The sequence below is a fragment of the Hyperolius riggenbachi genome, chromosome 10 (assembly GCF_040937935.1).
Source record: "Hyperolius riggenbachi isolate aHypRig1 chromosome 10, aHypRig1.pri, whole genome shotgun sequence".
NCBI classification, from domain to species: domain Eukaryota; kingdom Metazoa; phylum Chordata; class Amphibia; order Anura; family Hyperoliidae; genus Hyperolius; species Hyperolius riggenbachi.
Genome location: NC_090655.1, coordinates 120466570 through 120483980, shown reverse-complemented (window position 1 = coordinate 120483980; position 17411 = coordinate 120466570). Strand labels below are relative to the sequence as shown.

General features: G+C 44.7%; 1 protein-coding gene across 1 annotated transcript in view; it reads left to right on the top strand.

Moving 5' to 3' along the window:
• Positions 1–671: 671 nt before the first annotated feature.
• PPA1 (inorganic pyrophosphatase 1) overlaps positions 672–17411 on the top strand; it is a 141199-nt gene continuing 124459 nt past the window's right edge. The window contains exon 1 of the mRNA XM_068255531.1: positions 672–853. Coding sequence (XP_068111632.1) covers positions 793–853 — 61 coding nt within the window. The 5' untranslated portion in view covers positions 672–792. The remainder of the gene's footprint in view (positions 854–17411) is intronic.

Here is a 17411-nt window from a genome sequence, read left to right as displayed (position 1 = left end):
TGATCAATACCGTTGTCAGAAGGTCGGGAAATTGCATTATGTGTACCCAGCATGATGTCCTACCATATTATTACACTGTATTGTGCATGGCTGAGGGAGACCTTTCAGGAATCCCCCATTGAAAATCCTTTGTTTGCCCCTCATGAAAGGTTATATAATGCTGCTTTCCAGAGGAGGGACTCTCTGATAATAATATCTGGGGTTTAGGGGAGGCTACCCAGTACAGTAGTACTGATAACTTGGGCAGAGGAGTCCATCCACAGTTCTGCTGATTTCTAGACATGTCGCTTTTATGCTTGGAGGGGCATAATAAAGCCACTTATTATTTGTTAGACGTTACGGCTAGACTAGCCGAGACTTCGTACGAGAACTTCACTTGATTGCCCGGATGATACGGAAACATATGGCATATAGTGCAGAATGCAGCCTTCAGACAGTGTGAGCTCCCTGTCACAACACGTGGCGCTGGCACTTACTCCCTTACGTCAGCCGGTAGGCGGGCTTAATACCAGCCTTGGATTGCCCGCATGACGTCACATCTCATTCATTCATTGCACACACGCCTCCTGTGTTCTCTGGAATTTGCGTTCTCATTGGTTAAAAAACCGCTGGGCGTAGTTTTTCTTTTGACAGGAGCCGGCGGAAGGGTCCGCCTGCGTGTCCTTTCCAGCCAATCGGATGAGGCCCCCCAAGAAGGTGTGTGTGAATATTGGAGCTCAGCGCTCCCCGGCCTGTCCTCAGTGTCTCCCGGTCCTCCTGGCAGTGCATTAGAAGTGCATCAGAAGCGGCATCATGGCTTACAGCGTTGAACAGAGGGCCAGCGCCAACAGTCTGGAGTTCAGGCTATACTACAGTGAGTACCAGTGGTGTGGGAGCTGTGTATGTATGACAGCATGGAGGACAGATGGGACAAGATCTCATATGAGAAGGCCTACATGTGCCTGTTAATAGTGTGGTGTGCTGTGAATTGGCTGGATTAGGTGGAACATGCTGTGAGATACTGTTCTTTGTATGTGAATTGTATTGTTAGCAGTGTTAACACACGATACGTTATGGTCCAATGTTGGTGTACTCATTCTTGTGGTTAAAGTGGTGCACCCCTGATATTGCTCTTGCAATAGTAATTGTTTCCCCTTTTTACAGATGCTTGGATTGTATGTTATCTCCACTGTGTATGGGATAAAATGGTACATTGAGCTGATTATTCTCAGTGCTTTGTCTGTATTCCCACTAGTTGTGTCCCATTTACTCATTATCATCTGAATGCAGGTATTCTAGGCTTATTAATAACAAACACTGAATATGAAGAATGACAAGTGATGACTTAAAGTACCCATACATCTAGTGATTTTATTGGTTGACCAATAGACAATGCTCTCTCTGATTAGAGAACGATTTGTTGGGCTGTTCCAAACCACTGGCCAATTCCTGATCATTTTCAGCATGAAATCTTTTGGTAATTGGCTTTATGGTGCCCCTCTTACCGCTCCCGGCCACTGTCTCCAGCGGCCTGATGAAGTCACACAGACGCCCCTCATGCAGTATGTTGGCAACCACGTGGGGTGTGAATCTGGAAGAGGAGTGCTGACACTGGAGAGATAAAATATTCATGTAGGGGCATCGGGGTGGGGGGTATAATGTACATCACATTCGTAGTTTGTGATTATCACATGCTGTTAACGCTGCACACCCAATCAAGCATATTGGCCCAAGCATGTCCAGTTGATACATGTGACCAATTTCAGCCTAAAATTGGTTGCATTGTCGATTGGGTATGCTTTTGGCGGCACTGATTTTCATCTGGTTTGAGAATAATTATCAAATTGCATGATTGATCGGCTGCAAAATCTACAGATGTATGGCCACCTCAATTTTTGTAATTATAAACAATAGCAATGTCATGGTTTTATAGCCTAGATGTAAGTAGTACAGTTCCACCCCAAAATTATACACTATATGCAAAAGTCTAAGCAAAGAGAATGCAGGGTTTTAAGAAACAATTTCACTCTTTATTCTTCAAGTCACAAATCTGCTGGATTGCGGATACAAGGTGTAGGCATAATTCAGAAATCCAATTCACAAAAAGACTGCCTGACACGTGTTTCATGGCCAAAAGCCTCTTCCTCAGAGGCATACAGTATACATGAACATTGGTTGCAGATCATAGAATAAATACCAAACTGCAATCTGTGATAAATTATAGAGCAAGCAATCAATGCTGAATCCGTGCTAGAGCAGCTGCAGAATGAAGATAGGCCATTAAACACGTTTCAGGCAGTCTTTTTGTGAACTGGGCTTCTGAATTATGCCTACACCTTGCATCCAGAAGATTTGTGACTCGAAGAATAAAGCGTGAAATTGTTTCTTAAAATCCCGTGTACTCTTTGCTTGGACTTTTGCTATGTCATGGTTTTATTTTAAAACCGAGCTAACTTCAGTGAAGCAGGTATGGTGTTGTAGTGGTTAGCACTCTCGCTTTGTAGCACTGGATTCCTGGTTCGAATCCCAACCAGGGCAACATCAGCAAGAAGTTTGTATGTTCTTCCCGTGTCTATGCGGTTTTCTTCAGGGCGCTCTTGTTCTTCCCACATCCAAAAACCTACAGATAAGTTAACTGGCTTCCACCTAAATTAGCCCTAGACTGCAATACATACACTACATGATACATAGACATATGATATGATTATGGTATGGATTAGAATTTGAGCCCCTCTGTGGGACAGCTAAGTGACAATATACTCTGTACAGCACTGTGGAAGATGTCTGCGCTATATAAATAATAATACGGTACTTTACATAGTTTTATATTTTTAGAGGCTGGATTCACATATGACAATAGCGTGAAAAGTGTTTTGAATGGTGCGTTTCCATTTTTTTTTTTTTTTTTTTTTTTTTACACACTTGTTTTTCATGCACTTTGCGTGTGTTTTTAAGCGTTTGCAAATGGAAAATGCATATGTATTTTTTTTTTTTTTTTTTTTTTTTTTTTTTTTTTTTATGCATGCAAATAATAATCTAAACATTTGTATAGCGCTTTTCTCCTGTCGGACTCAAAACGCTCAAGAGCTGCAGCCACTGGGACGCGCTCAGGAGGCCACCCTGCAGTGTTATTAGGAAGACAACAGGAAGCTGAAACACATCACAGGTCTTTACTTTTTAATGAAAAACGCAATGCATATGCGTTACCATAGAATTTCGTTATGTGCATTTTGGCAGCCAGCCTGCATATTATGCAACACTACCAGCGTCTGCAGAGCGCTTACTGTAAATGGCAAGTGCAATGCTGGTCCTTCTGTGTCCCATAGACTAACATTGCTGCATAAAATGCAGCATTTCCCACCGCAAGCGTTTTCTGCCATGTGGGCACCTGGCCTCGAGGAAACTGAGCACCTGGGCGCTCCTAAGGTAAACAATATATATAAAACAAACCCCACCTAATTAGCGGAGGGCACTGTCCTGTCCGACCAGTGCGCTCCCGCCTCTGTCCTTTCTTCATCTACTGATGCCCATATTTTTCCCTTACTTATTGATCAGTTGGTGTATGTACATGCTGGTGGCTGGTCATGTGGCAGGAGATCACAGGAGACAAGAGGAATTGTGCTGGTGTGGTGTTGAGAAGATTGTCTCTTCGAGTTTTTCAACGGGTCCTCTGTTCCTGCCCATAGTCCTTCTGCACATGTGCAGTTCAGCCCCAAGTAAATCACCACATATCCCTCTGCAGCTTGTTGATCTAAGCATACTGTAACTGTGTGCAGAAGAGACAGGCCATAACTCTGTGGAGGGTCGTGCCATGTCATACTTATATGTGGGACCACCAGAGTTGTTACCAAAACTAGTTCCATCATGTGGAGATGCAGGTGGGATTGAGGGGGTGGGGGAGCTTTCAACAGGGGAGAGGTACCACTAGAACACAAGAACTATAAAAAGTTATAAAACTTTATGCTGCTTTGGGAAAAAAACGTTTTGTCTGTGCTGTGGATATTTCTCTTCCTGTTATCTGTGGCAACCATGAGAGCAGCAAGAAGTTGCCTTTTGTTTCTGGGCCCTTTTATTTCTGTTGCTCATTTCTAGAGTCCCACAAAATGACTTAATTGTCACATGAAGGAAGGAACAACAAAACACTTGAGCACTACACTGATTTAAAAAGTCCTCGAAAGAGAGACTGAGAAGCCTCTGGATCCCATTGAGGCTTCCCTCAGCATCTTCCCATCACCAAGTACAGAAATCCTACAAGATTGCTGACAAAGGCTGGTCTGCAAGCACATTGGGGCTGCGCTTCTCTTTTGTCACGAGTACCTGCACAGTAAGCCGGAGCAGCTCGTGGCTCTATGCTACTGCGTGGGTATATCTATGCTTGCACAGCTGCAGCCTGGCCACGCTTGTGTCAGAAGAAGAGCGTGGCCCTGATGTTTAAGGTGGTCCTGGTGAGTGACTGCGGATTGGAGGACAGCAAGGGAAGCCTCAATAGTATCCAGAAGCTTCCCTTTCCTTAGGTAAGTATCTGTTTCTGAACTCAGGTTCTCTTTAAGGCTCTAACCTGCTAAGCATTACGACTTCTTCTGCCTTTCTTCGTCACTTCCTGCTTTGTCACCGCTGCTATACAGATGGTAGCCCCAGCAGAAGCATATATTGGGCTACCTATTGGATTGAAACAGACCAATGGGAATCATCCCTCCCAGGGAGGATATTCACTGGTCCACTGAGTGGTGGACTTGTGCAGATGCACAATGGTGCATATTATGAACTAGGCAATGAACACTAGGCACGAAGATTTACTGGTAAGTATGCATTTTCTAATGTAAAGTAGCCCTCCTCCAGCACCATGTAATGGAACTGAACATGCACTGTAAACTGTGTGTGTTCAGTTCCAGCTTCAAAAGTGCCCAAGGTTAAAGTGTCAGAGCCTGTCATGACACACTGTCTTAATGAGGGGGCTACAAGGTTAATTACTTACCTATTCTGACGTCGTCCCTCTAAATAGGTGATCGCTTTGCTTCATGCCAGAATGGACCCTGGACATTTTTGTTTTCTCAAAGTCACCCCTAAATAGGGCAACAGCGATCTGTGGGTATTGGTTTCCAAAAAATGCACGCAAAAACTGGATATACCTAACTGGTATGCAAATGCGTTCTGCATTGAAATACATTATTCGTGAAACGCATCCAGAAAATTGCTGCATGCTGTCAGTTTTTTGCACACGTAAACTTGGACAGAAACTATACTATTTACTTTCCAATGTGACTGTACAATCACAAGAAACATGCCAAAAAGCAAAAAAGGCTCAATTCATACAAAACACACACCCCATTAGTGTAGCCTGCAGGGCTGAGGAGTTGGAGCAATGTTTGGTACCTGGGTACAGGCATATGACTGTGGTACCAGAATGAGGCAAAATGCTCTGTGAAGAGGGACAATGTAGCAAAGTACAATGGAGCAGCTTTCAGCGGGTGGGCTAAGATGACTGCTTCTTTATTCCTCTCATTTCAGGTACGCTATAAATCTATAATAATAATCCGAACATTTGTATAGTGGTTTTATCCTGTCCGACTCAAAGCTGCAGCCACTGGGATGCGCTCAAGAGGACACCCTGCAGTGTTAGGTAGTCTTGCCTTGAACTCCTTACTAAATAGGTACTGACTCTAGCCAGCGAGCGGTGTGATTATAGCGTAGGAGATTTGGGCACAACCGGCGCCACCGTAGGCCGTAATAGGAATTACGGCTATAGCGGCGTACAGTCAGTAACTCTGGCGCCGTCAGAAGACGAAGCTGAAGTTGCTTCTAAAACAATGTAATTCGCCTTCTAGTAATAGCTGGAAGCCGAATTACATTATTCCCCACTATCCACGTGGACCTAGAGGGGGAATAGTATTTAACGCCGCCGGGAACTTGTGCAGCAGCAGGATAAGCCATACCGGCTGTATCCTGCGCCCAAGTCTCCCGGCAGCCAATTCATATGTATGCCTAGCCAGGGTGTGAACCCTGGTCTCCCATGTGAAAGGCAGTGCCCTTAACCTGTGCACTATACCACACACAGCAGGTAATAAAGAGATCTAATTCTCAGCCGTGATAAGAGCTATGATTAAAGAAAGTGTCTTTACACTATCATGGACATGTTGCATAACTAACATAGCCGTCCATAGACATGTTTATCTCATGTCAGTTCAGGTCCTGAAGTCTGGGCCCATAAGGATTCTATTGAGAAATGAGGACATTGTTCTCCTCTCTACTTCACCTACCAGAAGCCACTTAGTGCAATTGCCCCTCTTCTCCATAGCAGCACTATACACAGCTTGGGTATATTCAAGAGATGTGCCTGTATTTAGTCTGTGTATAGCACTTGTTCCTTGTAGTGTTACCGTAAGGGTCAAGCCTCATCCTTATGCTGGAAATACACAATGAGTTTTTTCGGCAGATTTACTGTCCAGTAATTTTCTGATAATTTTTCTGATCGATTTCCTTTCACTTCCCTGATAAAATTGATCAGAAAAATCATAGACATCAGATCGGACCTGTTGGAAATTATCTATCGAGCCATCTATTTGCTAAAACTCATGGCGTATTCCCAGCATTATGGATGACACTAATAGTAGGTGTCTATGCGTCTTTTGTAGTCCAGTTAATCAGATATTGGCCTCAATTCACTAAGATCATGCTGGAGATGAGGCAAGAGAAAACTTACTACCACATAGTGAGAGAGTTATCTTATCTCTTCATTACTTAAAGAGGAACTCCAGTGAAAATGTAGTAAAAAAAGTGCTTCATTTTTACAATAATTATGTATAAATGATTTAGTCAGTGTTTGCTCATTGTAAAATCTTTCCTCTCCCCGATTTAGATTCTGACATTTATTACATGGTGACATTTTTACTGTGGGCAGGTTATGTAGCTGCTCCTAGCTGTTTTGGCTGTTAGAGACAGCTGTAAACAGCTAATTCCTGTCTGTGAACATTGTTACATTGTGGCAGTTTGCCCAGAGTACCTCCGTGCTCAGAGCTTCTTGTGGGAGGGGTTTCAGCACAAAATCAGTCATACAGCGCCCCCGATGGTCTGTTTGTGAAAAGCATCATATTTCTCATGTAAAAGGGGGTATCAGCTACTGATTGGGATAAAGTTCAATTCTAGGTTGGAGTGTCTCTTTAAAGGGAAGGTCCAAGCAAAATAAAAAAATGAGTTTCACTTACCTGGGGCTTCTACCAGCCCCATGCAGCCATCCTGTGCCCTCGTAGCCACTCACTTCTGCTCCAGTGCCCGCTGGCAGCTTGCCAACCTCGGAGGTCGGCGGGCTGCATTGCGTACATTTTTACGCATTCCCGCTAGTGTAGGAACATGATTAACACATACATTTTTACGCAATACTGGGTAAATGCGTAAACAACGAGGTTGGCAAGCTGCCAGCAGGGGACTGGAGCAGCAGTGAGTGACTACGAGGGCACAGGATGGCTGCATGGGGCTGGTAGAAGCTCCAGGTAAGTGAAACTCATCTTTTTTTATTTTGCTTGAACCTTCCCTTTTAAGTTACCTCCTCTGTAGTTATTTTCACACGCAGTTAATTAACAGTTTGTTAGAATTCTGGAGTTATTTTAAGGATTGAAGAGTTAACTTAAAGAGACTCTGCAGCGAGAATAAATCTCGCTTCAGAGCTCATAGTTAGCAGGGGCACGTGTGCCCCTGCTAAACCGCCGCAATAGCGCCGCTAAACGGGGGTCCCTTGACCCCCAAACCCCCCACTGTGACACTTGGTTGCAGACTTGGTCGCTCCTAGAGGCAGGGCTAACGGCTGCAGCCCCTGCCTCCAGTCGCGTCTGTCAGCGGCGCATCGCCGCCTCTCCCCCGCCCCTCTCAGTGAAGGAAGGCTGAGAGGGGCGGGGGAGAGGCGGAGATACGCGCTGACAGACGCGCGTGGGGCAGGGCTGCGGCGGTTAGCCCTGCCCCAACCAGGAAGCGCTCCCCCGCATTACGGAAGGGATTTGGGGAATCAGGGACCCCCGTTAAGCCGTGGGATAGCGGCGGTTTAGCAGGGGGCACACGTGCCCCTGCTATCTATGAGGTCTGAAGCGAGATTTATTCTCGCTTCAGACTCTTTTTAAAGATAGAAGAGTTTAATTTTAGGTTTGCCTGAGGTAAAATGTTTCCTGAATACTACATGCCTTATCACCATAGAAACGTTATTAAAGACAGATAAGCTTAGTGAATTGAGGCCATTGTGACTTCCTAGTTTACCCTCCCTCCTGTCACATTCTAAGCTGGAATATTTGCATCTCATTGATCATCTCCAGGGATGAGTTAAAGTGGTGGAAAGCTCAGCTCAAGTGTGTTTTTTGAACTTCCAACTAGTATCCTGAGTTTAGTTAGATAAGAGGAACCTTTGAGCTTGGCAGAGATAAACATATACTGGTTAGAAACCAGCAATTATAAAGCTGTGTTGTGATTCAGAAGTGTGCTCTCACCGTATTTGAGTTGTGATTGATCTGAGCTTGACCAGAAGTAGCCATACACTATGGGTGTGGTTTACGAAGATATATCTTAGGCTGGTGGAATTCACACAATTACCTGTAAAACTGGCTTGGGTTGTGTGTGTTTTTTCTCTTTCTCGTATTCTGCTTTTAGGCCTCGCTTATGCTTTTCTCTTTAGCTTGCATTGAAAGCAGTATGGAATTGTGATGCTGAAAGTAGATCTACGTTGTTAACTAGATTGTATTGCTTTAAAGGCCAGCTGTCATGAGAGGGATATGGAAGCTGCCATATTTATTGCCAAGTTTTAAGCAGTACCAGTTGCCTGGCTGTCCTGCTGATTCTCTGCCTCTAATAAATTTTAGCCATAGACCCCGAATAAGCTGATGCAGATCAGGCGTTTCTGACATTGTGAGATCTGACAAGATTAGCCACATACTCGTTTCTGGTGTTAGATCAGCAGGCCTGCCAAGTCACTGGTATTATTTAACAGGAAATAAATATGGCAGCATTCATAGTCTTCTCACTGCAGTTGTCCTTCAAACTACAGTAGGTGTATAAGCTATTGTGATGCTACTGCACCCAGGGGTCTAATACTGAGATAAGAGGGGAGTGGACTCGCCCTAAAAAGCCCTGCCCTGCGTGCTGGAAAATGGGCGTGGTCACGCATCAGAATGTGGGCATGGTCACTGGATTGGTTTCAGACCGTTGCTGCACAAATTCAATCCCATTATCGATCGGGTGTAGATCAAACATGTTGGAAACAATCCTACAGGAATTTGCATCATGTGTACGTAATATAACGGACAATTAAAGTGAGAGAAATCTAGAGGCTGCCATATTTATTTCCTTTTAAACAATACCAGTGGCCTGGCATCATGTTGCTCTTTCTTGCATCAGTAGTGTCTGAATTCTGAAACAAGCATGCGACAAATGCAGTCAAACTTCAAGAGGAATGGTATTGACAATGCATAACATTGCTTATTTTTTCAATATTGATTTATTGAGACTTATTGTTTACCCATTGTAAAATCTTTCCTCTCCCTGATTTTCATTATTGTTCTGATATTTATCATTGGTGGCGACATCTATAAAAATTTTTTTTATTTATTTTTGTTCTTCTAACAAAGGATACACCTATCTCAACCACAAGTTAGTCTGTCCTCCCGACTGGACTACTGTAATGCTCTCTACACTGGCCTTCCAAAAAAGGTCTTGTCCCGCCTACAGCTGATACAGAATACTGCTGCCAGACTGCTAACCAACCAACCCCGTCACTGCCACAGAACGCCAGTCCTGCACTCCCTTCACTGGCTACCTATAGAATGGAGGGTCCTATTCAAGATCGGCCTACTGACATTTAAATCCCTGAATAATCTGGGCCCTGGATACATGAAAGATATGTTGCAGCTGCGTAGCAATCCCTGCAATCTCAGATCCACAGGTTCTAATAATCCTAGTCATACCCAGAGTCCACTTGGAAACTTTTGGTCCCAGATCCTTCTGTCATACTGCCCCCACGTTTTGGAACTCCTTACCTCAACAGATCAGGACAGCTCCATCCCTGGATGTGTTTAAATCCAGACTGAAAACCCACCTGTTCTGTTTGGCATTTGCAGAAATATAACTTTTGTTGTGTGAATACTTCATCCTACTACCAATTACTGAATCTGAGAGAGCCTAAGCGCTTTGAGTCATATGGGAGAAAAGTGCTATAGAAATGTTATTGTATTGTCCTATAACTGCCAATAGTTGGTGGGAGCAGCATCAACAATAAGAATTGAATGCAAAATAGCAATAAGGCGACGACGCTCAAGGGTAAAATTTATCAAAAAGGCATCTTTAATTGTTCTATAATTAGCTAAAGGGCACAGTTAAAGCACCATTTAAAAATGATCAGCTGTGGGAGCTATAAAGACCATGACCAAACACCAAACGCTGGGTCCAGATGGCTAACCAGTAGAATTGTTTTTTTAAAGGGAACCTGAATCGAGGAAATTTTATTTAAAATAAACACATGACGTTGCTGCAAATGAATATTACATACTAACCTCACTGTAAGTTCCTCTCAGAGGCTCACCATTTTCTTCTTACAGTGATCCCTTCCAGTTCTGACAATATTTTGTCAGAACTGAAATACACCAGTTGCTGTCAGTTTTATATCAGCAGCTGTCAGTTACAACTGAATGTGCAAGGTAATGTCAGTTTCCCTATGACTCAAGTGGGTGATATTACAGTTTAAGGGCCTGTTCAGACTGTCAGCGTATGAAGAATGCGTATAAAATCAAAGAAACGCAAGTTCAAAAACGCATGCGTTTTTCTTGCGTTCTAATGCGTTTTCTATTGCATTTTGCACACACACGTGACCCGGGGAAAAAAAAGAATTATGGGAACCACAGAGGGAAACGTACGCTAAAAACGCAATAGTACACGTTTTTGATACGCGTCCATAGACTTTCATTGCGTCCGTTTCTATGCGTGACGCACAGAACTGCGTGCAGCAATGCGGATAGGAAACGTATGCGTCTTATACGCATACATGTGAACTAGCCCATTCAAAAGCTTTAGGAGCGTTTCTATGCGTTTTTGGTACCCGGACACGTTCCCTGAAAACTGCTAGGAACGCGCATAGTCTGAACAGGCCCTAACCGTGTGCTGGCCAGGAAGCTGGGACGGGATAATGGCCATTTTCAAAGTGGAGGATGGAGAATTCAATTCCATCAATCACAGTCTACAAACAGGACGCAGGAGAGGAGAAAGAGATTGGGGAATATACTACATAGGAGGTAAGTATGACCTGTGTATGGTTATTTTGACTTTTTATTTTCAGTTCAGGTTTTCTTTAAATTGCTACTCCCATTGGTAACGCCTACTCTCCTTGAGCTGTATAACATAATCACTGACAACCCAGACATCTCTTACTTTACTAATGTCTATACTTCCTTGATTTTAAAACCCAAAAAGATCCAGAGGCGATAACCTCCTATAGGCCAATAGCACTTCTTAACCACTTTGCAACTGCTTAATGCAGAATTGCGGCTGCAGAGTGGCTCTCCTGGGATTACCTAACCCAGGATTGGCAAACAAAAGGAATGCTCACTTCCAGAGAGAACGGATCAGGAGGGAGGATGAGAGGGAGATTCCTGCATGCTGGTGCCCCCTGCTGGTCATATAGCCTTTGTCTATATGCGACTGAAGCCCTCTTAAGCGTTTGGCTGAATTGCTCAGCCTCTGCTAAATGAAGTAACCCAGGATTGCGTCATCTAGCGATGAGTGAGATTAGTAGGGAACGAGAGCGGGCGCTCGTTCCCTGCAGGGGGCACAGGAGGCTGCCAAGATTAGCCTGCCAGCCGCGATCGGAGCTGGCAGGCTGTTAAAAACTGCAAATGATCTAGTGCAGCGCTGTACGGGGGACAGCTCTGTCATTTGGCTCTCCCCTGGAGCAGCTCACAAAGCGATAGCTCTCATAGGCTAATGCCTATGAGAGACGATCGCTACTATTGGATCAATAAAAAACGCAGCAGCAATCAGATGCCACCAACAGAAAACTCTGTTGGTGGCAAGAAAAGGAGGGCAGATATATTTGTGTGCAAAAGGTGGATCAGCGCATCACCAGGCCGCCTCCGAATGGCCTCCAATCAGAGGTGCGCTGAGCCCCCCAGAAACTGCAAGCGAACGGAGGCCATTCGGAGGCAGCCTGGTGATGCGCTGATCCACCTTTTGCGCAATTTTCAATTTTACTTGGTGCACCCAGGCTATGCATATGCATAGGTTAGGATTTAGTTAGTGTTAGGTCCCCTCCCATGGGGGAGGACTTCTCCGCAGTGGGAGGGACGAGTACTTAACAAGTTGCATGCAAGCTGTTAAAGGAAACCAACATCCTCCAGTGGTAGACAGGTCATGTGTATGCTAGGTGTGTATTTTACCCCACAAGTGGGGCTTGCACTCTCTTGTAGGTAGGCACTTATCTGTTTTTAAAGAGACACTTAATCCAGAAAAAAAAAGTTTTACTCACCTGGGGCTTCTACCAGCCACCTGAAGCAGTCCTGTGCCCTCGCAGCCACTCACTAATCCTCTTGTCCCCCGCTACCAGCTAGTTTCGTTTTTGCCGACAGGCCCGTCAGGACTAGCCAAGCGTAGCTTTTTGCGCATTCCCGACCGTACAAAAATACGCGTTGCAGCATTACGAACGCATAGGTATGCGGCAACGCGTATTTTTGTACGCGTTGCGGCCTGCAATAGCGCTAATTGCAGTCGGGAATGCGGAAAAAGCTACGTGTGGCCAGTCCTGACGGGCCTGTCGGCAAAAACGAAACTAGCTGGAAGCGGAGGACCAGAGGATTAGTGAGTGGCTGCGAGGGCACAGGACTGCTGCAGGGGGCTGGTAGAAGCCCCAGGTGAGTAAAACTCTTTTTTTTCTGACTGAAGGTTCACTTTAAGTAGCGCTGCTCATTTCCTTGCCAGATACATTTGTGTGCTAAGTTGTATGGACGTGCAGCACACTGTTGAAGCTGCAGTGAGCTGAATTGTAAAACTAGACTAGTCACTAGGGGTGTGTAAGCCTGTGGTTCTCAATGTTGATGATAACATTTTGAAAAATTATTGCTATATCTTATCCTCCCTCGTATTCACACCTTCACAACTGGGCTTTACGAGGGGGCGACACATTGCAATAGGTATTATAGCAACCACCATTAACCTGCCTGGCGTTCTGATAAGATCGTCAGGGAGGCTGCGGGAGGGTTTTTTTTTAATAAAAAAAAACGATTTCATGCAGCCAACTTTCAGTTGGCTGCATGAAAGCCCACTAGAGGGCGCTCCGGAGGCGTTCTTCCGATCGCCTCCGGCGCCCAGAATAAACAAGGAAGGCCGCAATGAGCGGCCTTCCTTGTTTTGCTTCCCTCGTCGCCATAGCGACGAGCGGAGTGACGTCATGGATGTCAGCTGACGTCAGCTGCCTCCGATCCAGCCCTTAGCGCTGGCCGGAACTTTTTGTTCCGGCTACGCTGGGCTCAGGCGGCTGGGGGGACCCTCTTTCGCCGCTGCTCGCGGCGGATCGCCGCAGAGCGGCGGCGATCAGGCAGCACACGCGGCTGGCAAAGTGCCGGCTGCGTGTGCTGCTTTTTACTTGAGCCAAATCGGCCCAGCAGGGCCTGAGCGGCAGGCTCCGGCGGTACTGGACGAGCTGAGCTCGTCCAGACCGCCCAGCAGGTTAAGGCCCACAATTCTAAAGGAGTCTTATTGAGCCTAGACCAGGCATGGGCAAACTTGGCCCTCCAGCTGTTAAGGAACTATAAGTCCCACAATGCATTGCAGGAGTCTTACAGCCACAGTCATGACTCCTAAAGGCAAATGCATTGTGGGACTTGTAGTTCCTTAACAGCTGGAGGGCTAAGTTTGCCCATACCTGGCCTAGACACTGAAAAGGCTTTTGACAAAGTGACATGGCCGGCTCTCAATGCCATTATGTCTAGAAGGGAGATACAAGAGGATTTTACCAGATCACTTCAGTAGATATGCAAAAGTCCTGCTGCTTCACTACTTTTTAATGACCAGTTATCTCAGCCAATCACTATGGGAAGCTTTGCCCCCTCTTGACCTTACTTTTTAACCTCCCTGGCGGTAAGCCCGAGCTCAGCTATGCCGCGCAGGAGGATTTCTCAGGCCCTGGTGGGCCGATTTTGCATCATTTTATTTTATTTTTTTGCAAACACACAGCTAGTACTTCGCTAGCTGCGTGTTCTATACGATCGCCAACCTAAAATGGGACAACACCACTGCCACTATAGTCAAGAAAGCGCAACAGAGGATGTACCATCTACGCCAGCTGAAAAAGTTTGGCCTACCTCAAAATTTAATGGTGCAGTTCTACAATGCAATCATTGAATCCACCCATAACATCATCTATGACTGTATGGTTCGGCTCCTGCTCAACATTAGAAAAGGTGAGGCTGCAGCGCATCATCCGAACAGCGGAAAGGATAATTGGCTGTAGCTTACCTTCCCTGCAGGATCTTTACGCTAGCAGGTGTAGAAAGGGAGCAACCAAAATTGCCTCTGACCCCTCTCACCCAGCTCACTCCATCTTCCAGCTCATGCCTTCAGGAGTAAGATTCCGGTCAATCGCTACCAAAACCTCTAGACACAGGAACAGCTTTTTTCCTCAAGCGGTAGCCATACTAAATGCTAGAGCTTCTAGGACTTGATAGTAATCAGCACAGAACTGTAAATGAACAATTCTCACATTGCTTACGCCACTATACTTGACTTGTAATATACACACTGTCTGTCCTTGTATTGTTTTTGTTTATGTTTGTTAAGCAACTGCCAAGACAAGTTCCTTGTAGGTGCAAACTTACTTGGCGAAAATAAAATTGATTCTGATTCTACAGGAAAGCCCTGTGTAGGCACATCTCCCACACGGTCCCCTCCCTAACCACTCACCTGTCAACCGCATCATGGAAGCTGCAAAAAAATAAAAATCACAAACAATGGTTTGCACGACAGCTGGGGGCCCCAGTCTCTCTCACTGGCTGGGGCCCCCAAACCACCATGCGATACCCAGAGGGAAGAGCGGGCAGGCGCCGGACCTCTTACTCCCAGGGAAATCACCCCCACTGCCTCTGAACTGAATGCTACAAAACGCACATTTATTCGAGGAAACCCGCTAGCAGTCCTTCATATTAAATCGTACATCTCTCAAATTATACCAAGGTTGTCTGACAAAGACTGGAATAATACGCTGGACACAATGCTTTTTTTTGGTAGAGTTTGATACCCAAGGCAATTACACATTACTATAACTTTCAACGTCCGCATATGGATTATGACAAGCAAAAAATCTATGTGGTAAAATGTTTGTGACATTTCTCTCACTTTAGATTTAATCACTTTGATAGTTTTAAATACTCGAGGCAAATTCTTCCAGCCTCTTGTTACGGAGAGAGCAGCAGCCTAATTCCTACCATAGTCATATCTCTAGTGTAGTGTATGTATCATAGTGTAGGTCCAATTTTTGGGGGGAAGCCAATTAACCCATCTGTATGCTCTTAGATAGTTACATAGTTATTTTGGTTGAAAAAAAGACATACGTCCATCGAGTTCAACCAGTACAAAGTACAACTCCAGCCTGCTCCCTCACATATCTCTGTTGATCCAGAGGAAGGCGAAAAAACCCTTACAGGGCATGGTCCAATTGGCCCCAAAAGGGAAAAATTCCTTCCCGACTCCAGATGGCAATCTGATAAAATCCCTGGATCAACATCATTAGGCCTTACCTAGTAATTGTAGCCATGGATGCCATTCAACCCAAGGAAAGCATCTAAGCCCCCTTTGAATGCAGGTATAGAGTTTGCCATAACGACTTCCTGTGGCAATGCATTCCACATCTTAATCACTCTTACTGTAAAGAACCCTTTCCTAAATAAGTGGCTAAAACGTTTTTCCTCCATGCGCAGATCATGTCCTCTAGTCCTTTGAGAAGGCCTAGGGACAAAAAGCTCATCCGCCAAGCTATTATATTGCCCTCTGATGTATTTATACATGTTAATTAGATCTCCTCTAAGGCGTCTTTTCTCTAGACTAAATAAACCCAGTTTATCTAACCTTTCTTGGTAAGTGAGACCTTCCATCCCACACATCAATTTTGTTGCTAGTCTCTGCACCTGCTCTAAAACTGCAATCTCTTTTTTGTAATGTGGTGCCCAGAACTGAATTCCATATTCCAGATGTGGCCTTACTAGAGAGTTAAACAGGGGCAATATTATGCTTGCATCTCGAGTTTTTATTTCCCTTTTAATGCAATTTTGTTCGCTTTAGCTGCAGCGGCTTGGCATTGAGTACGATTATTTAACTTGTTGTCGATGAGTACTCCTAAGTCCTTCTCCAAGTTTGATGTCCCCAACTGTATCCCATTTATTTTGTATGGTGCTAGACCATTGGTACGACCAAAATGCATGACTTTACATTTTTCAACATTGAATTTCATCTGCCATGTATGTGCCCATATAGCCATCCTATCCAGATCCTGTTGCAATATGACATTATCTTCCTGAGAGTTGATGATTCTGCACAATTTTGTATCATCTGCAAAAATAGCAACATTGCTTACTACTGCATCCACTAGGTCATTAATAAATAAATTGAAGAGCACTGGACCCAGTACAGACCCCTGTGGGACCCCACTGCTAACAGTCTCCCATTTTGAGTATGATCCATTGACCACAACTCTTTGTTTTCTGTCCATTAGCCAGTTCCCTATCCAAGCACACAGACTCTTCCCCAGTCCTTGCATCCTCAACTTTTGCACCAGACTTTTGTGGGGAACAGTGTCGAAAGGCCTTAGCAAAGTCCAAGTATATCACATCTACAGCATTCCCAATATCCATATTAGCATTCACTACCTCATAAAAGCTGAGCATGTTAGTCAAACAGGACCTGTCTTTAGTAAACCCATGTTGATGCTGAGAAATAAGATTATTTTCTACTATGAAGTCATGTATAGTATCTCTTAGTAACCCCTCAAATAATTTGCATACAACTGATGTTAAGCTTACAGGTCTGTAATTTCCTGGATCTGATTTTTTGCCCTTCTTAAATAATGGGAAAACGTGGGCTGTACGCCAATCCACTGGGACTCTGCTAGTTGAAAGAGAGTCACAAAAGATAAGATAAAGGGGTTTATCTATAACTGAACTTAATTCCCTTAGGACCCGAGGATGCATGCCATCCGGGCCAGGTGCCTTGTCTATTTTTAATTTATTTAGTCTTGCCTTTACTTCTTCCTGCGTTAAGTATTTAATATTACAGTTGTAACATTGAGACTCTTCTGCATCTGTAATTTGCAACAGTGCTGTTTCCTTTGTGAAGACAGAAGCAAAGAAAGCATTTAATAACTCTGCCTTACCTTGGTCATCCACCATTGAGTTCCCACCCTCATCCTTTAGGAGTCCTATACAGTC